Source organism: Lithobates pipiens, unplaced genomic scaffold (genome assembly GCF_037356315.1).
Source record: "Lithobates pipiens isolate NorthernLeopardFrog02 unplaced genomic scaffold, aLitPip1_a1.2 Scaffold_8, whole genome shotgun sequence".
Classification (NCBI taxonomy): domain Eukaryota; kingdom Metazoa; phylum Chordata; class Amphibia; order Anura; family Ranidae; genus Lithobates; species Lithobates pipiens.
In genome coordinates this window covers 498,304,393-498,322,987 of record NW_027507903.1, presented here as the reverse complement: position 1 = coordinate 498,322,987, position 18,595 = coordinate 498,304,393, and the positions used below count along the sequence as shown (strand labels likewise).

The 18,595-nt window shown below is 42.5% G+C and overlaps 1 protein-coding gene across 3 annotated transcripts in view; it reads right to left on the bottom strand.

Annotated features, from left to right (window-relative positions):
* Nucleotides 1–18,595, bottom strand: part of AGBL3 (AGBL carboxypeptidase 3) — a 245,419-nt gene that overhangs the window by 94,436 nt on the left and 132,388 nt on the right. For all 3 annotated transcript variants that reach the window (XM_077469175.1, XM_077469177.1, XM_077469176.1), the window contains exons 8-10: nt 16,221–16,386; nt 11,950–12,076; nt 4,670–4,770 (exon numbers count right to left, since the gene is read on the bottom strand). In XM_077469175.1, coding sequence (XP_077325301.1) covers nt 4,670–4,770; nt 11,950–12,076; nt 16,221–16,386 — 394 coding nt within the window. The remainder of the gene's footprint in view (nt 1–4,669; nt 4,771–11,949; nt 12,077–16,220; nt 16,387–18,595) is intronic.

Here is an 18,595-nt window from a genome sequence, read left to right as displayed (position 1 = left end):
CACATAGCGTTTTGCTTTTAGGCCAAAAAGTTCAATTTTGGTATCATCTGACCAGAGTAAATGAATGCACGAAACTAATGCGCTCCACCTGGCTAATATCAAATGTGTAGAAAATACCTACAAAATATATATATGTGAACCTAAAAAATATATATCTAAATACGTGTACATATGTAGGAAGCCGCCAGCAAAAAATAGTGATCTCAACACCAAAAGAAATATAAAAATGCAAGAAATGCGGCGCTACCTAGAATAAAATACAATACTCAAACACATGTAGTGCAACAGTGAATTCACCTCACTAAAAGTGATAAATGTGCAATATTCAACCGTGAATATTATAGTATCCTGAAAAAATAAAGTGTATAAATCTTCAAAACATCATGCATGAAATATTAACAAAATATTAAATGTGAAAATTGCTGAATAAATACTCTTATGAAAACAGTCCGAGAAATGACGGATAATAATCAAATGACAAATAATAAATATAAAGTGCTTCTCTAATGAAGTCCATGCAATTAAATAGTGAGCATGTATCTCAGTTCATGCAAAATAAATAAAGTGTTCTCCAAATCCGTGACTGTCCACCGATCAACTTCAGTGCCCAATTTCAGTGCCACAACTCCGTGCACCCACTGTTTCCCCCAGCCTCTCACCTCAGAAATCAAGTATATAAGCACTGCAACAAAACCGATAATCACTCGTCCTTAGCAGTCCAGCTTCAGCAGCATACCACTATATATATATATATATAGGGATAGTGTTTCTCCAATGTCTTCAAACAGGTGAAATTATCGTTCGTGGTACATAGGAAAGATAAGGGGAGGCTAGCCTCCCCTTATCTTTCCTATGTACCACGAACGATAATTTCACCTGTTTGAAGACATTGGAGAAACACTATCCCTATATATATAGTGGTATGCTGCTGAAGCTGGACTGCTAAGGACGAGTGATTATCGGTTTTGTTGCAGTGCTTATATACTTGATTTCTGAGATGAGAGGCTGGGGGAAACAGTGGGTGCACGGAGTTGTGGCACTGAAATTGGGCACTGAAGTTGATCGGTGGACAGTCACGGATTTGGAGAACACTTTATTTATTTTGCATGAACTGAGATACATGCTCACTATTTAATTGCATGGACTTCATTAGAGAAGCACTTTATATTTATTATTTGTCATTTGATTATTATCCGTCATTTCTCGGACTGTTTTCATAAGAGTATTTATTCAGCAATTTTCACATTTAATATTTTGTTAATATTTCATGCATGATGTTTTGAAGATTTATACACTTTATTTTTTCAGGATACTATAATATTCACGGTTGAATATTGCACATTTATCACTTTTAGTGAGGTGAATTCACTGTTGCACTACATGTGTTTGAGTATTGTATTTTATTCTAGGTAGCGCCGCATTTCTTGCATTTTTATCTGACCAGAGTACCTTTTTCTACATGTTTGCTGTGCCCCCCACATGGCTTCTTGCAAACGGGACTTCTTATGGCTTTCTTTCACCAATGGCTTTCTTCCTGCCACTCTTCTATAAAGGCCAGATTTGTGGAGTGCACAACTAATACTTGTCCTGTGGACAGATTCTCTCACCTAAACTGTGGATCTCAGCAGCTCCTCCCTAGTTACCATGGACCTCTTGGATGTTTCTCTGATTAATGCTCTCCTTGCCTGGCCTGTCAGTTTAGGTGGAAGTCTTGGTAGGTTTGCAGTTGTGCCATATGCTTTCCATTTTCAAATGATGGCTTGAACAGTGCTCCATGAGATTTTCAAAGCTTGGGATTTTTTTATAACCTAACCCTGCTTGAAACTTCTCCACAACTTTATCCCTGACCTGCCTGGTGTGTTCATTGGCCTTCATGATGCGGTTTGTTCACTAATGTTCTCTAACAAACCTCTGAGGGCTTCACAGAACAGCTGTATTTATACCAAGATTAAATTACACACAGGTGGGCTCTATTAATTCGGTGACTTCTGAAAGCAATTGGTTCCACTAGATTGTATACCCCTCAGAGTAAAGGGAGCTTAATACAAATGCACGCAACACTTTTCAGATAATTATTTGTAAACAATTTTAAAAACTATTTATAATTTTCTTTCCACTTCACAATTATGTGCCACTTTATGTGGGTCTAGTACATAAAATTCCCACAAAAAATCCCAATAAAATACATTTACATTTTTGGTTGTAACATGACAAAATGTGGAAAATTTCAAGGGGTATGAATACTTTTTCAAGGCATTGTATTTGTGCAATTGTTTATCAGAACAATATTTTTTCTAAAAATACACTAAAATCATTACTAGCAGATACAAACAGAGCAATTTTTACAAAATTCCTGCTACATTCCTACTAAATATAAAAGCTTAACGTGTAAGGATTTATTAAATAACAAATAGTACATTTTGAATTGCGCCTTTTTGCAAAATGGTGAAAATAGAACACAAGAAAAAAAAAAATATTCTCTTTAAAAAAAAAAAAATCAGCATTTTCATTTTTCCTTATAGCTTTCAGAGTTTGTAAAAAACCTTCCAAACCATACATTTTCTGAAAGCACAAAAAAGAAACTTCTAATTTTTAATATTAATATTCGCTATTTTCACTAAAAGAAACCCTAAAATCTCTATCTGCACACATAAACACAGTATAACCTACAAAACTCTTGCTAAATTTCTACTAAGGCCTTGTTTACATGGCGTATACTAAAGGGAATGCCAATGGAGGGGCGTGTTTACCTGCATGGGGATGCACAGATGTTCTGTGCATACTTGCAGGCAATCCTATTGGTGTCAATTGGGACACAGCGGCAAGGACAGGTCTGACGTCTGTGTGGGTGTAGGTGCATGGCCCCAAATGCAGACAGTGAGTTTAGTGACATGCACCCACATGGATGTCAAGTTGGGAACAGTGGCTGTGTCCATGCAGCCGCTGCATCCCAATTGATATGGAAGGGACTGCCTGCACAGGAATGCACAGAACACCTTTAAATTCCCATGCAGCTGCTGTCTCCCAATTGACATCAATAGTACAGCCTGCATGGGGATACACAGAACACCTGTGCATCCCCGTGCAACATGGCCTTGCGGTAGTATGTCTTATGGCTTACACTTGCAGTTTGGGGAAGAAAAATGCGCAGTTGAGCTGCGTTTTTGCTGCCTGCCAACCAACCCCTCTAAGCTGCAATAGGTAGCGGACGGGGGTGTTTCATGCTGCAGCCCCAATTCTTCGTGCCTGCAGCTCGTGTTGACTCATTTTGTAGTGATGCCGCTTTCTGAACACTACACATTCAAAGTTCGAGCAAGTGCCGCACAGGCTGATGCTGGGGGGTGAAAATTGGTGGTGAAGACAGGGGACAGTGGGGGTGGGGGCAGTGCAGGCATTTTAGGTAGTGCAGGAGTGGAGTAAACAGTGGGTGACAGGTAGAGAGGCGGTAGCCGCAGTATCAGTGAGATGGGCGGCTAGCATTTAAGGAGAATAGCTCTGATCAGCGGCTTGTTAGCCGCTAATCAGAGCTATTGTTTTGTTCAGCAGAGTCTGCTGAAAATTTCTGTTATAAATTTATGGTCACTGAAGTGACCATGAGCTTATAGCAGAGGAGGAACTTAGCTGGAAGCAGTGCTGTAGGAGGAATGTAGCTGGAAGCAGTGCTGTAGGAGGAATGTAAGCTGGAAGCAGTGCTGTAGGTCCGTACGCCATCTCTGATCAGATCTGGCAGAAAAAAGGGTTAAGTACCCAAATGTGATTTGATATCAACCTCTTACAGTAGTTACAACAAAAGTGTAACGTGTTGCAGCTTAGAATTTATGCCTCCATTTTTTTTTCTATTTTCACCTGGTGATCCTGTCAGTAACACACTTCCTGTCCTAGGGTGACAACACTCACTTACCGTACTGTATTAGGAAAACAGAAACAGGAAGAACTACAGACTGCTGCCCCTCTATTAATGTCCATAACATAGAGGGGAATGGTCCCATGGTACTCAGAGAGCAATGCAGCTAACAGCAATCAGTGCAAGCAGAGAGCACAGGAAGCTCACACAATTACGGGCAGGATCAACAAGTTTTTTTTTAAATGATCAAATGAATAACAAAACACATTCAATGGTATAATAGCAGACAAAAAGGGTTAAAAATAAGAAAAGGTAAATGTTAGGGTTTACATGGCCTTTAAATGCTTTTTGCACATTGCTGGCGATGAGAAGATTTGAGACACATGGCATACAGTATTCACAAGTTTACTGTAAGCCATGCTTTGTCACATTACACTGCACAGCAGAATATAAAGCAGGAATTAGCTGTACGTACAACACATGAACCAAAGTCAGATGGCGCCACGCACTATAATTTCATATATGATTGAATGTGATGTAGGTCTGCTGAACCTGTAACACCTGCACATCCCCCTGGGCTGGCTCAGTTACTGGCAATCACAGCATGATTTCCTCTGGAAAGTGGAGCCACTAACCTCCAGACACCAGAACCGCTCAAGAAACCTCTGGGCTCAGACAGAGGGAAACACTGTGATTCTTTCTAAAGTCAGGCCGTGTCAGTGAATTAATTTGACTCGGGAAACCAATATATCAACGTATTCTCTGCGTCAGACACCGCTGACCCGCTTCTACATCCTGCGGGTAGCCATGTGACGAAGGACTTGCCTTAGCGCGGTCTGGGTCGCAGTAATCTAATAAAGCATCACAGAAGTGCTGGCCCAAACGCTCCAGGTCCTTTGTGCTGAAATGAGTTCCACGTCTGTTACCTAAAAATCAGAGAAAGAAAGTTAATGTATTAGTATATGAAACCCACATTTCTATTTAAAGAGGCAGCACAGCTTGGTAAAGGAACAAACCTCGTATTGCTCTTAACTGGCTAAATTGATGTTACAGTGCCTTGAAAAGGTATTCAAAATTTTCCACATGTTACAACCAAAAACCTAAATGTATTTTATTGGGATTTTATGTGATAGACCAACACAAAGTGGCACATAATTGTGATGTGGAAGGAAAATGATAAATGGTTTTCAATTGTTTTTTTTTTACAAACAAATATGTGAAAAGTGTGGGGTACATTTGTATTCTGCCCCCGAGTCAATACTTTTTAGAACCTCCTTTCACTGCAATTACAGCTGCAAGTCTTTTTGGGGATGTCTCTACCAGCTTTGCACATCTGGAGAGTGACATTTTTACCCATTCTTCTTTGCAAAATAGCTCAAGTTCTGTCAGATTGGATGGAGAGCATCTGTGAACAGCAATTTTCAAGTTTTGCCACAGATTCTCAATTGGATTTATGTCTGGACTTTGAATGGGCTATTCTTTGATCTAAACCATTCCATTGTAGCTCTGGCTGTATGTTTAGGGTCGTTGTCCCGCTGGAAGGCAAACTTCCGCCCCAGTCTCGAGTCTTTTACAGACTAACAGGTTTTCTTTTAAGATTGCCCTGTATTTGGCTCCATCCAGCTTTCCATCAACTCTGATCAGTTTCCCTGTCACTGCTGAGGAAAAGTATCCCTACAACATATGGTTGCATAAGTGTACACACCCTCTTATAACTAGGGATGTAGCTGTGTTCAGAATTAAGCAATCACATTCAAACTCATGTTAAATAGGAGTCAGTATACACCTGCCATCATTTAAAGTGCCTCTTATTAACCCCAAATAAAGTTCAGCTGTTCTAGTAGGTCTTTCCTGACATTTACTTGGTCTCATCCTACAGCAAAAGCCATGGTCTGCAGAGAGCTTCAAAGCATTAGAGGGATATCATTGTTATTAGGTAACAAACAGGAGAAAGGTACAAAAGTTTTTTTTCCAAGGCATTAGATATACCATGTGTGACAGGAGTCACTTTGGGTGGGGGGGTTTGGGGAACTCAGCTTACCTTGGAGAGCTCTGGAGACTCCGTGTCCAGCTTCCCTGGCCCCTCTTATGCCAATATCACCCTGCATCCATTAGGGGCACAGGGTGACTAAGAACCCCACTATGATCTGTGCTATTTAGACACACTGTACAGCCACACTGGAATGTTGTATATATGTATAGATTGTGTGTTGTCTCATGCTGTTGTGGATTCTTTGCTGTGATCGTTTGGGTGGGGTTGTATTCCAATGTTCTATTGTGTCTGTCTGCCTTGGATATTATGGGATGTGTATGTAGATTAGCGGTGAGCAGTGGCGTCACTAGGGGGTGGCTTTTAGGGCTATAGCCCGAATCTGGGGTCCAAAGCCCCGAGTCTCTGCAGGGGTCCCCAAGGGGAGAAGGGGCTCTCTGGGGACCATGATGCAAGGGTGAGGCTCTCTGGGGACCCCGATGCACATGGGATGCTTTCTGGGGACCCTGCTTTAAGGGAGAGAATCTCTGGGGACCCTGATTTAAGGGGGAGGCTCTCTGGGGACCCTGATTTAAGGGGGAGGCTCTCTGGGGACCCCGATTTAAGGGGGAGGCTCTCTGGGGACCCCGATTTAAGGAGGAGGCTCTCTGGGGACCCTGATTTAAGGAGGAGGCTCTCTGGGGACCCTGATTTAAAGGGGAGGATCTCTGGGGACCCTGATTTAAGGGGGAGGCTCTCTGGGGACCCTGATTTAAGGGGAGCTCTCTGGGGACCCTGATGTAAGGAGGAGGCTCTCTGGGGACCCTGATGCAAGGAGGAGGCTCTCTGGGGACCCTGATGCAAGGAGGAGGCTCTCTGGGGACCCTGATGCAAGGAGGAGGCTCTCTGGGGACCCTGATGTAAGGAGGAGGCTCTCTGGGGACTCTGATGTAAGCGGGGGCTCTCTGGGGATATATATACACACACACACACGTATATTACTGTATATACTGTACATGTGTATGCCCGCCCAAGCGTATGACCTTCTTTACTATACTGCCATGGGCTCTAGCCCCACATCTTTTGTAGACCTAGCAATGCCTCTGGCTGTGAGATTGGTGGGGGCGAATTCCTCCAACAGCTCTCCCTGCTGATAAGACTGTTTATTGATAAGAAATTTGAATACACCTGACCTGTGTCTCTATTGTGATTGGACAGTTTACCCCGCCCTGTATCCAAGGGTGAGGGGGGTGTCTCTGAGTTGTATATCTGTGGTAACATGTGCTGGAATAAAAGAGTTTTGATGTTGTTGTTCACCCTACACTGTGTTACAGCTGGTGGCTGGGTGGGCTAAAGGGTATTGGATAGTGCTGGTCCTGGACAAAGGAAGCATTTACGGCGGACATAATCCTGTTGAGGACAAGGGTTTGTCACACCATGGAACACAGTGAAGACAGTCATCATCAAGTTCAGAAAATTTGGCACAACAGTGACATTAGCAAGAACTGGACGTTCTTCCAAAATTGATGAAAAGAAGGTCAGAAAACTGGTCAGGGAGATTTCCAAGAGGCCTACAGCAACATTAAAGGAGCTGCAGGAATATCTGGAAAGTACTGGTTGTGTGGTACATGTAACAACAATCTCCCGTATTCTGCATATGTCTGGGCTATGGGGGAGAGTGGCAAGACAGAAATCTTTTCTTACAAAGGAAAACGTCCAATCCCGGATACATTTTGCAAAAACACATCTGAAGTCTCCCAAAAGCATGCTATGGTCTGATTAAACTACGTTTGAACTTTTTGGCCATAATTCCAAAAGATATGTTTGGCGCAAAAACAACACTGCACATCACCAAAAGGAACATCATACCCACAGTGAAGCATGGTGGTGGCAGCATCATGCTTTAGACTGTTTTTCTTCAGCTGTAACAGGGGCCTTAGTCAAGGTAGAGGGAATTATGAACAGTTCCAAATACATGTCAATATTTGCACAAAACCCTCTGCTAGAAAGCTGAACATGAAGAGGAACTTCATCTTTCAGCATGAAAATGACCTAAAGCATACACCTAAATCAACAAAGGAATGGCTTCACCAGAAGATTAAAGTTTTGGAATGGCCCAGCCAGAGCCCAGGCCTGAATCTGATTAGAAATCTGTGGGGTGATCTGAAGAGGGCTGTGCACAGGAGATGCCCTCGCAATCTGACAGATTTGGAGTGTTTTTGCAAAGAAGAGTGGGCAAATATTGCCAAGTCAAGATGTGCCATGCTGATAGACTCATACCAAAAGACTGAGAGCTGTAATAAAATCAAAAGGTGCTTCAACAAAGTATTAGTTTAAGGGTGTGCACACTTATGCAACCATATTATTTTTACTTCTCTCCACCTAAAAGATTTCAGTTTACTGCTCAACTAAGTTGTACGGTTTATAGGTCACATTAAAGGTGGAAAAAGTTCTGAAATTATTTATCTTTGTCTCATTTCTTTACATCACAGAAACCTGACATTTTAACAGGGGTGTGTAGACTGTATTATCTACTGTATATCCTGAGCCTTCCTATTGATCTATTACCTTATAAACCTTTATGCCACGTACAGTGGTGTGAAAAAGTGTTTGCCCCCTTCCTCTTTTCCTGTTCCTTTGCATGTTTGTCACACTTAAGTGTTTCGGAACATCAAACCAATTTAACCAATAGTCAAGGACAACACAAGTAAACACAAAATGCAATTTGTAAATGAAGGTGTTTATTATTAAAGGTGGAAAAAAAATCCAAACCATCATGGCCCTGTGTGAAAAAGTGATTGCCCCCTAAACCTAATAACTGGTTGGGCCACCCTTAGCAGCAACAACTGCAACCAAGCGTTTGCGATAACGTGCAATGAGGCTTTTACAGCGTCCTGGAGGAATTTTGGCCCACTCATCTTTGCAGAATTGTCCTAATTCAGTTACATTAGAGGGTTTTCGAGCATGAACGGCCTTTTTAAGGTCATACCACAACATCTCAATAGGATTCAGGTCAGGACTTTGGCTAGGCCACTCCAAAGTCTTCATTTTGTTTTTCTTCAGCCATTCGGTGGTGGACTTGCTGGTGTGTTTAGGATCATTGTCCTGCTGCAGAACCCAAGTTCGTTTCAGCTTGAGTACACGAACAGATGGTCGGACATTCTCCTTCAGAATCTCTTGGTAGACAGCAGAATTCATAGTTCCTTTTATCACGGCAAGTCTTCCAGGTCCTGAAGCAGCAAAACAGCCCCAGACCATCACACTACCACCACCATATTTTACTGTTGGTATAATGTTCTTTTTATGAAATGCAGTGTTCCTTCTACGCCAGATATACTTGGACACACACCTTCCAAAGAGTTCCACTTTTGTCTCATCGGTCCACAGAATGTTGTCCCAAAAGTCTTGGGGATCATCAAGATGTGTTGTGGAGAAATTGAGACGAGCTTTGATGTTCTTTTTGCTCAGCAGTGGTTTTCTCCTTGGAACTCTGCCATGCAGGCCATTTTTGCCCAGTCTTTTCCTGATGGTGGAGGCATGAACGCTGACCTTAACTGAGGCAAGTGAGGCCTGCAGTTCCTTGGACGTTGTTGTGGGGTCTTTTGTGACCTCTTGGATGAGTCGTCGCTGCGCTCTTGGGGTAATTTTGGGCGGCCGGCCACTCCTGGGAAGGTTCACCACTGTTCCATGTCTTCGCCATTTGTGGATAATGGCTCTCACTGTGGTTTGCTGGATTCCCAAAGCTTTGGAAATGGCTTTATAACCCTTTCCAGACTGATAGATCTCAATTACTTTCTTTCTCAATTGTTCCTGAATTTCTTTGGGTCTCGGCATGATGTGTAGCTTTTAAGGATCTTCTGGTGGACCTTACTGTGTCAAGCAGCTCCTATTTAAGTGATGCCTTGATTGTGAACAGGTGTGGCAATAATCAGGCCTGGGTGTGGCTATAGAAATTGAACTCAGGTGTGGACAACCACAGTTATAGTATGTTTTAACAAGGGGGGCAATCACTTTTTCACACATGGCCATGATGGTTTGGATTTTTTTTCACCTTTAATAATAAACACCTTCATTTACAAATTGCATTTTGTGTTTACTTGTGTTGTCCTTGACTATTGTTTAAATTGGTTTGATGTTCCGAAACACTTAAGTGTGACAAACATGAAAAGGAACAGGAAATGAGGAAGGGGGCAAACACTTTTTCACACCACTGTACATACGACAGGACTTTCCGGCAGACTAGGTCCGACGGACTTTTGGCGGAGTTCCGATAGACTTTCAGAACGAACGGACTTGGACACACACGAACGGACTAAGTCCATTCAAAAGTCAGTTAATTTTGAACGTGATGACGTAAGACGGGACTAAAAAAGGAAGTTCAATAGCCAGTAGCCAATAGCTTCCCTTGCGTCGTATTTGGTCCGTCGGACCAGCATACAGACGAATGGTTTTCCCGATAGGAATTGAGTCTGTCGGAAAGATTTGAAACAGGTTCTATTCCTAGGTCCGTCTGATTTTTAAAACGAAAAACGATCGGATTAGCCTACACGCGATTGGATTGTTCGACGGACTGATTCCGTCTGAACTAGTCTGCCAGAAAGTCCGGTTGTGCGTACGCGGCATTAGTTTTTTCTCCTGCATCTTGACAAGATCTCATCCTATTGGTCCACTAACTTACAAGCCTTTAGTTTTTACTCCTGTTACCAGACAGCACCTTGTCCTATTGATTCACCAATTTTTAAGCCTTTAGTTTTCTCTCCTGCATCATGACAGCATCTAATCCTATTCATTAAATATATAAAAATTTAGTTTTCACTCCTTTTTATCCTTGCAGAATCTCTCCCTATTGGTTCACTGGGCTATAAATCTTTCGTTTTCTCTCTGCATCATGACAGTAACTTGTCCTATTGGTTCACCAACTTAAAAGCCTTTGGTTTTCTCTCTGCATCCTTATAGCATCTCATTCTATTGGTCCACCAACTTATAAGTCTTTTAGTCTTCTCTCCTGGATCTTGACAGCACCTCATGTTATTACTCTACCACCTTATAAACATTTAGTTAGCTCATTTTCACAGCACTTTTTTGATTTATAGTGTTGTGGATGTTCATTCTGCAGCAGCATAAGGTTATGTGCTGTCTGCAATATGAAGTATGGAATCCCCAGCATCTGTTTGGATGTGAGCTGAACATTCCTATGCAGTGACACTATAGTCCACAAAGTTTTTTAAAGCTGAAAAGTCTCCTGTTGGTAGCCTTCCCCTCTATATAGGAAGGGTCTAATGCTCGTTTGGTCTATGGGGCATATAGTAGATAGAATCACTTACCTTATTCCTCACTCCTGCAGGCTTTCTTCCTGGCAGACAACCAGCCCCCGAAGCTTTTCCTTTTCACTGGGCTTCTCACCTCATCATGCTTTGTATGTGAGGACACAGAGGGCCTGTCCATATTATGGGGCTGTAGTGGGAGTAAAGCAGAGCTAGCTTCTGGAGGAGTGAGGAAAAAGTAAAGTATTCCTCTCGGTTATACCCCCGAGACCAAACAAACATTGGACCTTTACTATATTGAGGAGCATGTGGCACTACCAAAAGAACATTTTCTTTTAGCTAACCCAAGTTAACCTTTTCCTTTGCCATCATTAACTGTACCAAAATTCTTCTCGAGTGATATAGAAGACACAATGCCAGTGTACCCACAAATGCAAATTCCAAACTGAACAAGATAATTGGACCTTTTGGTCTGCTACTCTTGCCCAACCAGACTGTGTGACAACTCCAAGTCTGCAGGAGGTAAGCAACAGTTAAGAAACTTTAGCTATTGTTCACCTATGAGGTAAGTGGTACCGCTCTCATCATTATAGCAACACACATAACACTCAGCTGAGCAATTATATTTGTGTTCCCACTTGCACACCCTGCCGCCTTGGGTTACATGCACAATCCAACCATTCTCTGGGTTTATGGATGTGTTTGTAGCTGACTTTGAGAACAGAAATGTCATCCACACAGGGAGAGAATACAGATAATGACCGGAATGACTGAGGCAATTTTGTAAGATTGAATAACATTCCCACAACTGCCCTTTCTCGATTGGTTTATTTAAAAAGTTGTATTTGCATAAGACAGACAAGTGTTCTTACCCAGTGTTGATCCACAGAATGTGGCCTCCAGGGTGTAACTGTTCTGGATGCCCATCTTCCACATCACCACCCGTCCTGTCCCCTCCTTGTTCCTCTGCACTTTAAACTTACAGCCTGAAAAAGAGAACTGAATAGGGTATTGTAAGAATCTGTGCCATGCCAGGTTACAGGACAGAGTATAGCAAATGGAGGAAACTAAAAACAAGGAAAGTGTTTTTTGCCCAAATGACCCCACAAAGAACAGCAAAAGATGGAGCATTGAAAAATGCACCACATACACAGGATACACACTGACGATGAGTGTGAAAGTCTGAGTGCATTCACACTGGGGTGCTGCGCTGGCAGGGCGACACAAAATGTCCTGCCAGCAGCTTCTTTGCAGTGGTGGAGGAGAGGTGAATACAACGCTCCTCCACCGATCCTGCCCATTGCAATCAATGGGCAGCGCTGCCGAACAGCCGGCAAAGCGGCCTTTTGCGGGTGGATTTAACCCTTTTTCGGCCTCTAGCGAGGGGGTTAAAACTGCCCCGCTAGCGGCCGAATAGCGCCGCTAAAATGACAGTAAAGCGGCGTTAAAAATAGCACTTGCGCTTTCATTGTGAAAGGGCTCTCAAATGACTCAGATCATCAAACTAATTTTATTATTACACAAAGATAACACGAGTAAATACAAAATGCAGTTTTTTTGTTTGAACCATTTGGAGGTGGACTTGCTGTTGTGTTTCGGATCATTGTCCTGCTGCATAACCCAAGTGCACTTGAGCTTGGGGTCACAAACTGATGGCTGGCCATTCTCATTTAGGATTTTCTGGTAGAGCTCAGAATTCATGGTTCCATCAATTATGGTAAGTCGTCCAGGTCCTGAAGCTGCAAAACAGCCCTAGACTATCACGCTACCACCACCATGTCTGATTGTTGGTATGATGTTCTTGTTATGAAATGCTGTACTCGTTTTATGCCAGATGTAACGGGACGCACACCTTCCAAAAAGTAAAATTTTTGTCTCATCAGTCCACAGAATATTTGCCTAAAAGTCTTGGGGATAGTCAAGATGTTTTTGGTAAATGTGAGATGAGCCTTTGTGTTCTTTTTGGTCAACATTGGCTTTGGCATTGGAACTCTCCCATGGATGCCATTTTTGCCCAGTCTCTTTCTTATTGTTGAATCATGAACACTGATGTAACCTGAGGCAAGTGAGGCCTGCAGTTCTTTAAATGTTGTTCTGGGTTCTTTTATTACCTCCTGGATGAGTCGTTGTCATGCATTTGGAGTAATTTTTGTAGGCCGGTCACTCCTGGGTAGGTTCACCACTGTTCCAAGTTATCTCCATTTGTGGATAACGGTTCTCCCCGTGGTTCATTTGAGTTCCAAAGCCTTAGAAATGGCTATGAGATCCTTCCTATACCGATACATGTCAATTACTTTGTTTTTAATCTGTTCTGGATTTTTTTTAGATTGTGTCATGATGTGTGTCTTTTGTGATCTTTTAGCGTGCTTCACTTTGCCAGACAGCTTCTATTTATGTGATTTCTTAATTTAACAGGTCTGGCAGTAATAAGGCCCGGGTGTGGCAAGTAAAATTGAACTCTTATCTTTCCAAAAAATTGTTGTTAATCACAGTTAATTCACGATTCAGCACGGCAATTACTTTTTCACATAGGGCCAGGCAGGTTTGGAACACCTTTTTTCCCTTGATAAATTAAATAATAATTTAAAAACTGCATCTTGGATTATCTTTGTGTAATATTAAAATTTGTTTGATGATCTGAACCATTTAAGTACAAGAAATATGCAAAAAAAAAAAAAAAAAATCAGTAAGGGGGCAAATACTTTTTCACAGCACTGTTATATATATATATTATATGGAATTATCTGGTAAGCAAAAGGGTAGATTTCAGCTAAAGCTATTAACTAAAGAGTGGAGCAACTTTTATCAGCCCTTGACATGCTAGCAGGTCTGGTACAGTGTGCCTTAACAGGGAAGGAAGAAACCCTATCCTTCAGATTATAGGCTCTAAACTTTACTTGTCTGATCCACCTAACAATGGTGGAGCGAGACGCAGGAAGACCCTTGTGAGAACATTCAGGAAAAACAAAGAGAATCTGGTTTCCTAAAAATGGCAATAGCTGAATATCCCTAATAGGTTCAAATGTGGCTTCTGAAGAGCTGAGAGAACTAGTATGAGTTCCCAAGACAGGGGGGGTGAACAGGGGGAGAGATGTGAGATACTCTCTGAACAAAGACCTTAACTATAGAGTAAAGCTGGCCTCACAAACGTATTTTTTATTTTGTTCAACCAGTGGACCGAGCACAATATAAACTAACAGATTCCTCCATCCACAAAAAAAAGGAGGTGAATTAAAGACTCTTCTCTGCTGGGACATTGTTTTCTGACAGCTGAGGTGCTTACTAGGATGAAAGCTCCTCAACCAAGCAAGTAGACCTTCCAGGTGGTAGACTTTATAAGATGTCAACTTCCTAACCAATGAAGTGGCTAGGGGTTATAGGTTCCAAAAGGCCCCTGTCCTTCCATTTCAGGGCTTCAACAGTCATGTCCTTAAAGCCAGCGACCAAGAAGCAAGTTGAAACACTGGCCATGGAATGTCTGGCAGGAACTTGAGTATGTGTTAATATCACATCTTCTGGTGTGAAGGGGATCACTGCAATGCCCTTCTTCTTGATTCTAAGGAGTAGGCAAAGAAGAATCTGGAGGGGCAGAAAGGTTTAGACGAAGCTGAACTGAACACACAGCGACACCAGAACATTGTCATGGACATGGAGACAAACTCGTCCTCTTTGTTGTTGAATTTGGGCTTCCTTAGGTCCACATCTGGTGTTCCCCACCTGTGACAGAGTGCTTCAAAAACTTCCAAATGGATATCTCATACCATCCAAAACCAGCCAGTGACAACTAAGAAAGCCCTCTTGCCATTTTTATACTCTACTCCAAGGCTGTGGATGGCAGAAATGCCAAAGGCTAACTTCTGTCCAAAAGAGGATCAATTCTGCTTCCCTTTGAGCAGCACAACTTCTGGAAATGCTGAGGTGTCACTGAAATAGAGGAGTCCAGCGTTAAAGAGGCTACCGAATCGCCCTGAGTATTAGAATGTTGATTGGATCGAGAAAGGGTTGAACTCTTCCATTCAGTTTTGGAAGCATAAAAAAAATTCTGTAAAGGACACTGAACCTAGGCACCTGAAATGTTCTGGTATAAGGACAACAGATGCTCTCCATTTTGAGGAGCGGGGGTGCCTCATTACTGTAAAAAGGTCTTGGAGCCAACCTTGGCTGGTTTGGAAGGTCAGAAATATGTTCTTTTCTTAGACTTAGCATTGGAAGACCAAGAGAAATGAACGGAAAGCTTCCTAACCTCTGGAGTAGAAAACTTACTGGTGGAGATGCAAGTCTTTTTCTTTGGGGGAAAAGATAGCCTTCTGAAGGACCTCTAAATTTATCTACTGGGTTTTTAAACACAGGATTGTCCTCCAAGGGGTCATGGAGGGCCCTGTTAAAGTAAGAAATTGCTGGAATAACCAGGAATTGCCCATTTCCTAAAGCAACTTCCCTCAATAGGATATTTTTGGGTGAAACATTTTGAAAGAGAAAAATCTTCTCCAGGTGAGGCCATTGAGATAAAAGATAAAAAAAAAAAAAAACCTTCTGCCTCTACAACCACATTAAGCCCTCGTTCACACTGAGCATGGCTTTGAAATGGTGCGAGTTCAATTTTAAAGCTGCATTTCAGTCTGACTTCGGGGGCTACTTGAAAGACATCTGTGAGGGTTCATGCCAAAAGTAGTGTCAGGAACTACTTTTGGAAATTGGTGCAGCGCCGCAAAGTCGGCTTTGCACCAGTTGGGACGTGCCTATTGCCGGCAACATGCTCCGATTTGACATGTAATTTGACCTGCCAAATCGTGCCGATGTGAATGGGGGCTAAATCAACAAGCTTAACCTAGAAGCTGATTGGTTGCCATGCACAGCTGCTCCAGATTCTGCGGGAGATTTATTAACATTGGTGCACACCGAATCTGGTGCAGCTGTGCATAGTAACCAATCAACTTCTAGGTTTTATTGTCAAATTGAACAAACTGAAATTAGATTCTGTGTGCACAAGATTTAGTAAATCTTCCCCTCTGTCTGCTCCAGTTTTGAGAAATTTCCCCCTTAAATGTATGTAGAAACTGCACAAGGGTCACAACATTTTAGTGCATCTTCCAGTTGCAATTCTCCCTCTGAGCACATTTAGAGGATTTCATTTAGGAGTTACCTTGTCAGGAGAATTCTTGCTGAGGATAAAGGGAAACAAGCGCTCAGACAGACGTCTGCTACCATTTTGGACTCCTCTGCCTTTACACCCGTACATGAAAACGTTCTGCTTCCTGCTGTGTCCATGCAGGTCGCAGTACAGCAGTATCTCCCGCTCCTCCATCACTCTACAGAAAGAACAGAACAGAGTAAGTCAGACATATTACAGAGGTCATAATATACAAATACCACTGAACCTGCTTCTACCTAACACTATTTTCACAATATCTGTTCATATTGTGATCATTCTGCATAAATCTGTTGAAACAACCACTTGTAGTGTCCACCAGAGGTCCATGTGATGGTGTGACAACAAAGGGGCACAACTGGGAGGGACAAAGTGCTGTCACCCTAAAACAAGAAGGGCCTTAATAAGCACTTTCATGGCAGGATCACCAGAGTTTTTCCTAATGAAGATGAAGATGAAATGTAGAGGCACTAGGACAATAGACTTTGTCCTCAATCAGTTTTACAAGATTGCCCCTTTAGCTATTCAGACAAGAAACTTTCCTACCAGCAGTCCTACATTGTACCTGAGGCTGTTGATGACCCACCCACAACCTAGGAGTGTTGGAGAGCAGAGGGGGGTGTCTGCTGCCCAGAAGGCAGAGGATAAGGTAAGGAGTCGGCTAGGTGAAACTTCAGACTAAGCGAGCATCTAAAGATAAGTTTAAGACATGGTATATTTTTACATAATTACATTGGCCCAGCTTGTATATGCCATGCCTGGCCAATGCCCCTGGAGGCTGAAAATGACTGTGGTCTACTTTAGTGATATACAGCTTTTAGGAGCATCGGCCAGTTACGCTATATACAGTAAATCTATACTATCTTCCAAGCTGGACCAATACAACTGTAAAAAAATATACCATGTAATGGTATGCTTTTTACTTTGATGCATGCTCATCAAGGAAAGGGCAGTCCTGGCATTCCACATGGCTCTGTGTGTCCCACCGTTGTTCCGGATAGCTGGATTGAGAAGCTGGCTGGAATAGATCACAGTGTTTTTCCAGGAGCAAAAGAAACCAAGCAGCTCCACACAGACCAGCATGGACCATGGAACAGGAAGTGATGTCACTGGCATCTGATTGGACCTAGGCAGGGCTTTAACTTGTCAATCATGTATGTGTAGACATACATGTTGCATGATCCCTCATTAGGTGCACCCCAACTGGTATCCACACCATGAGGAGACACACATATACATCCCTTGTATACCAATTAGGGGGCACACAGCACCAACCACTGTTAATTATTATTATTAATTCTTTACACTACAGCCTGTTCCCCCTCCATCACCTCTTCATGTGTACTAACCGCTCTTTTTTTCCTATTTATCAGTTTTTTAACATTTTCGTTTTTTATTTGATATAATTTATATATTTATTTATTATTATATATTTTTTTTGTCAATCCGAGACTGTTTCACCCCTGCTTCACCTTGCCCCTTGCTATAATTTATTGTTTACTGATTGGTCTGCCAGTTCCACGGCCACACCTACATGCTCACCATTGTGTATATATAGCTGTCCTCCTCTAGAGGGCAGCAGGCCAATAGAAAGAGCAGTCAGCTCTGAGTGCGTAGCTTTTCATCACTGTAGCTCTGATTGACAAGATTCCAGCCCTGCCTAGGTCCAATCAGACGCCAGTGACATCACTTCCTGTTCCACGGTCCATGCTGGTCTGCGTGGAGCTGCTTGGTTCCTTTGCTCCTGGAGAAACACTGTGATCCATTCCAGCCAGCTTCTCAATCCTTTCCAGCCATTCGAAACAGCGGTGGGACCCACAGAGCCATGTGGAATCCCAGGACTGCACTACTTTGAGGAGCATGCATCTTCTATCATCTTATGTTTTTTTTAATCTTATTCTATTAAAGTCATCATTTTAATACTACACTCAGGTCGGTGCCTCCCCCTCCCTGTTCTTTCCTTACATGTCTTGCAGAGTTCTGGACACACTCTGAAGGATGGCTGCCTTCCTTTTTAAACCTTAATCCCCCTTTCTATGGATACATCACCATCCAGCTATTACAGCCACAGACTATACCCCTAAGGAATACTTCATCTGGAGCGCCAGATAAACACTGTCTATACTGTAAAAATATACCACGTCTGGAATTCATCTTTAAATTCTCATCTGCTTAGCGTCTGAGAGCTCGCTCCTGTGATGATGGGAGTTAACAGTAACAGTTGGGAGTGTCTTAGCAATTAACGTCCTAGCAGCAAGGCAGGAAGCCATCTCTGGGAGTTTTTCAATCAGGCCTCGGGTGGTACATAAATGGCCTACAGGAAGAGCATTATTCAACTAGTCAAAGCTGCACAGTTTGTTTGTTTTCTA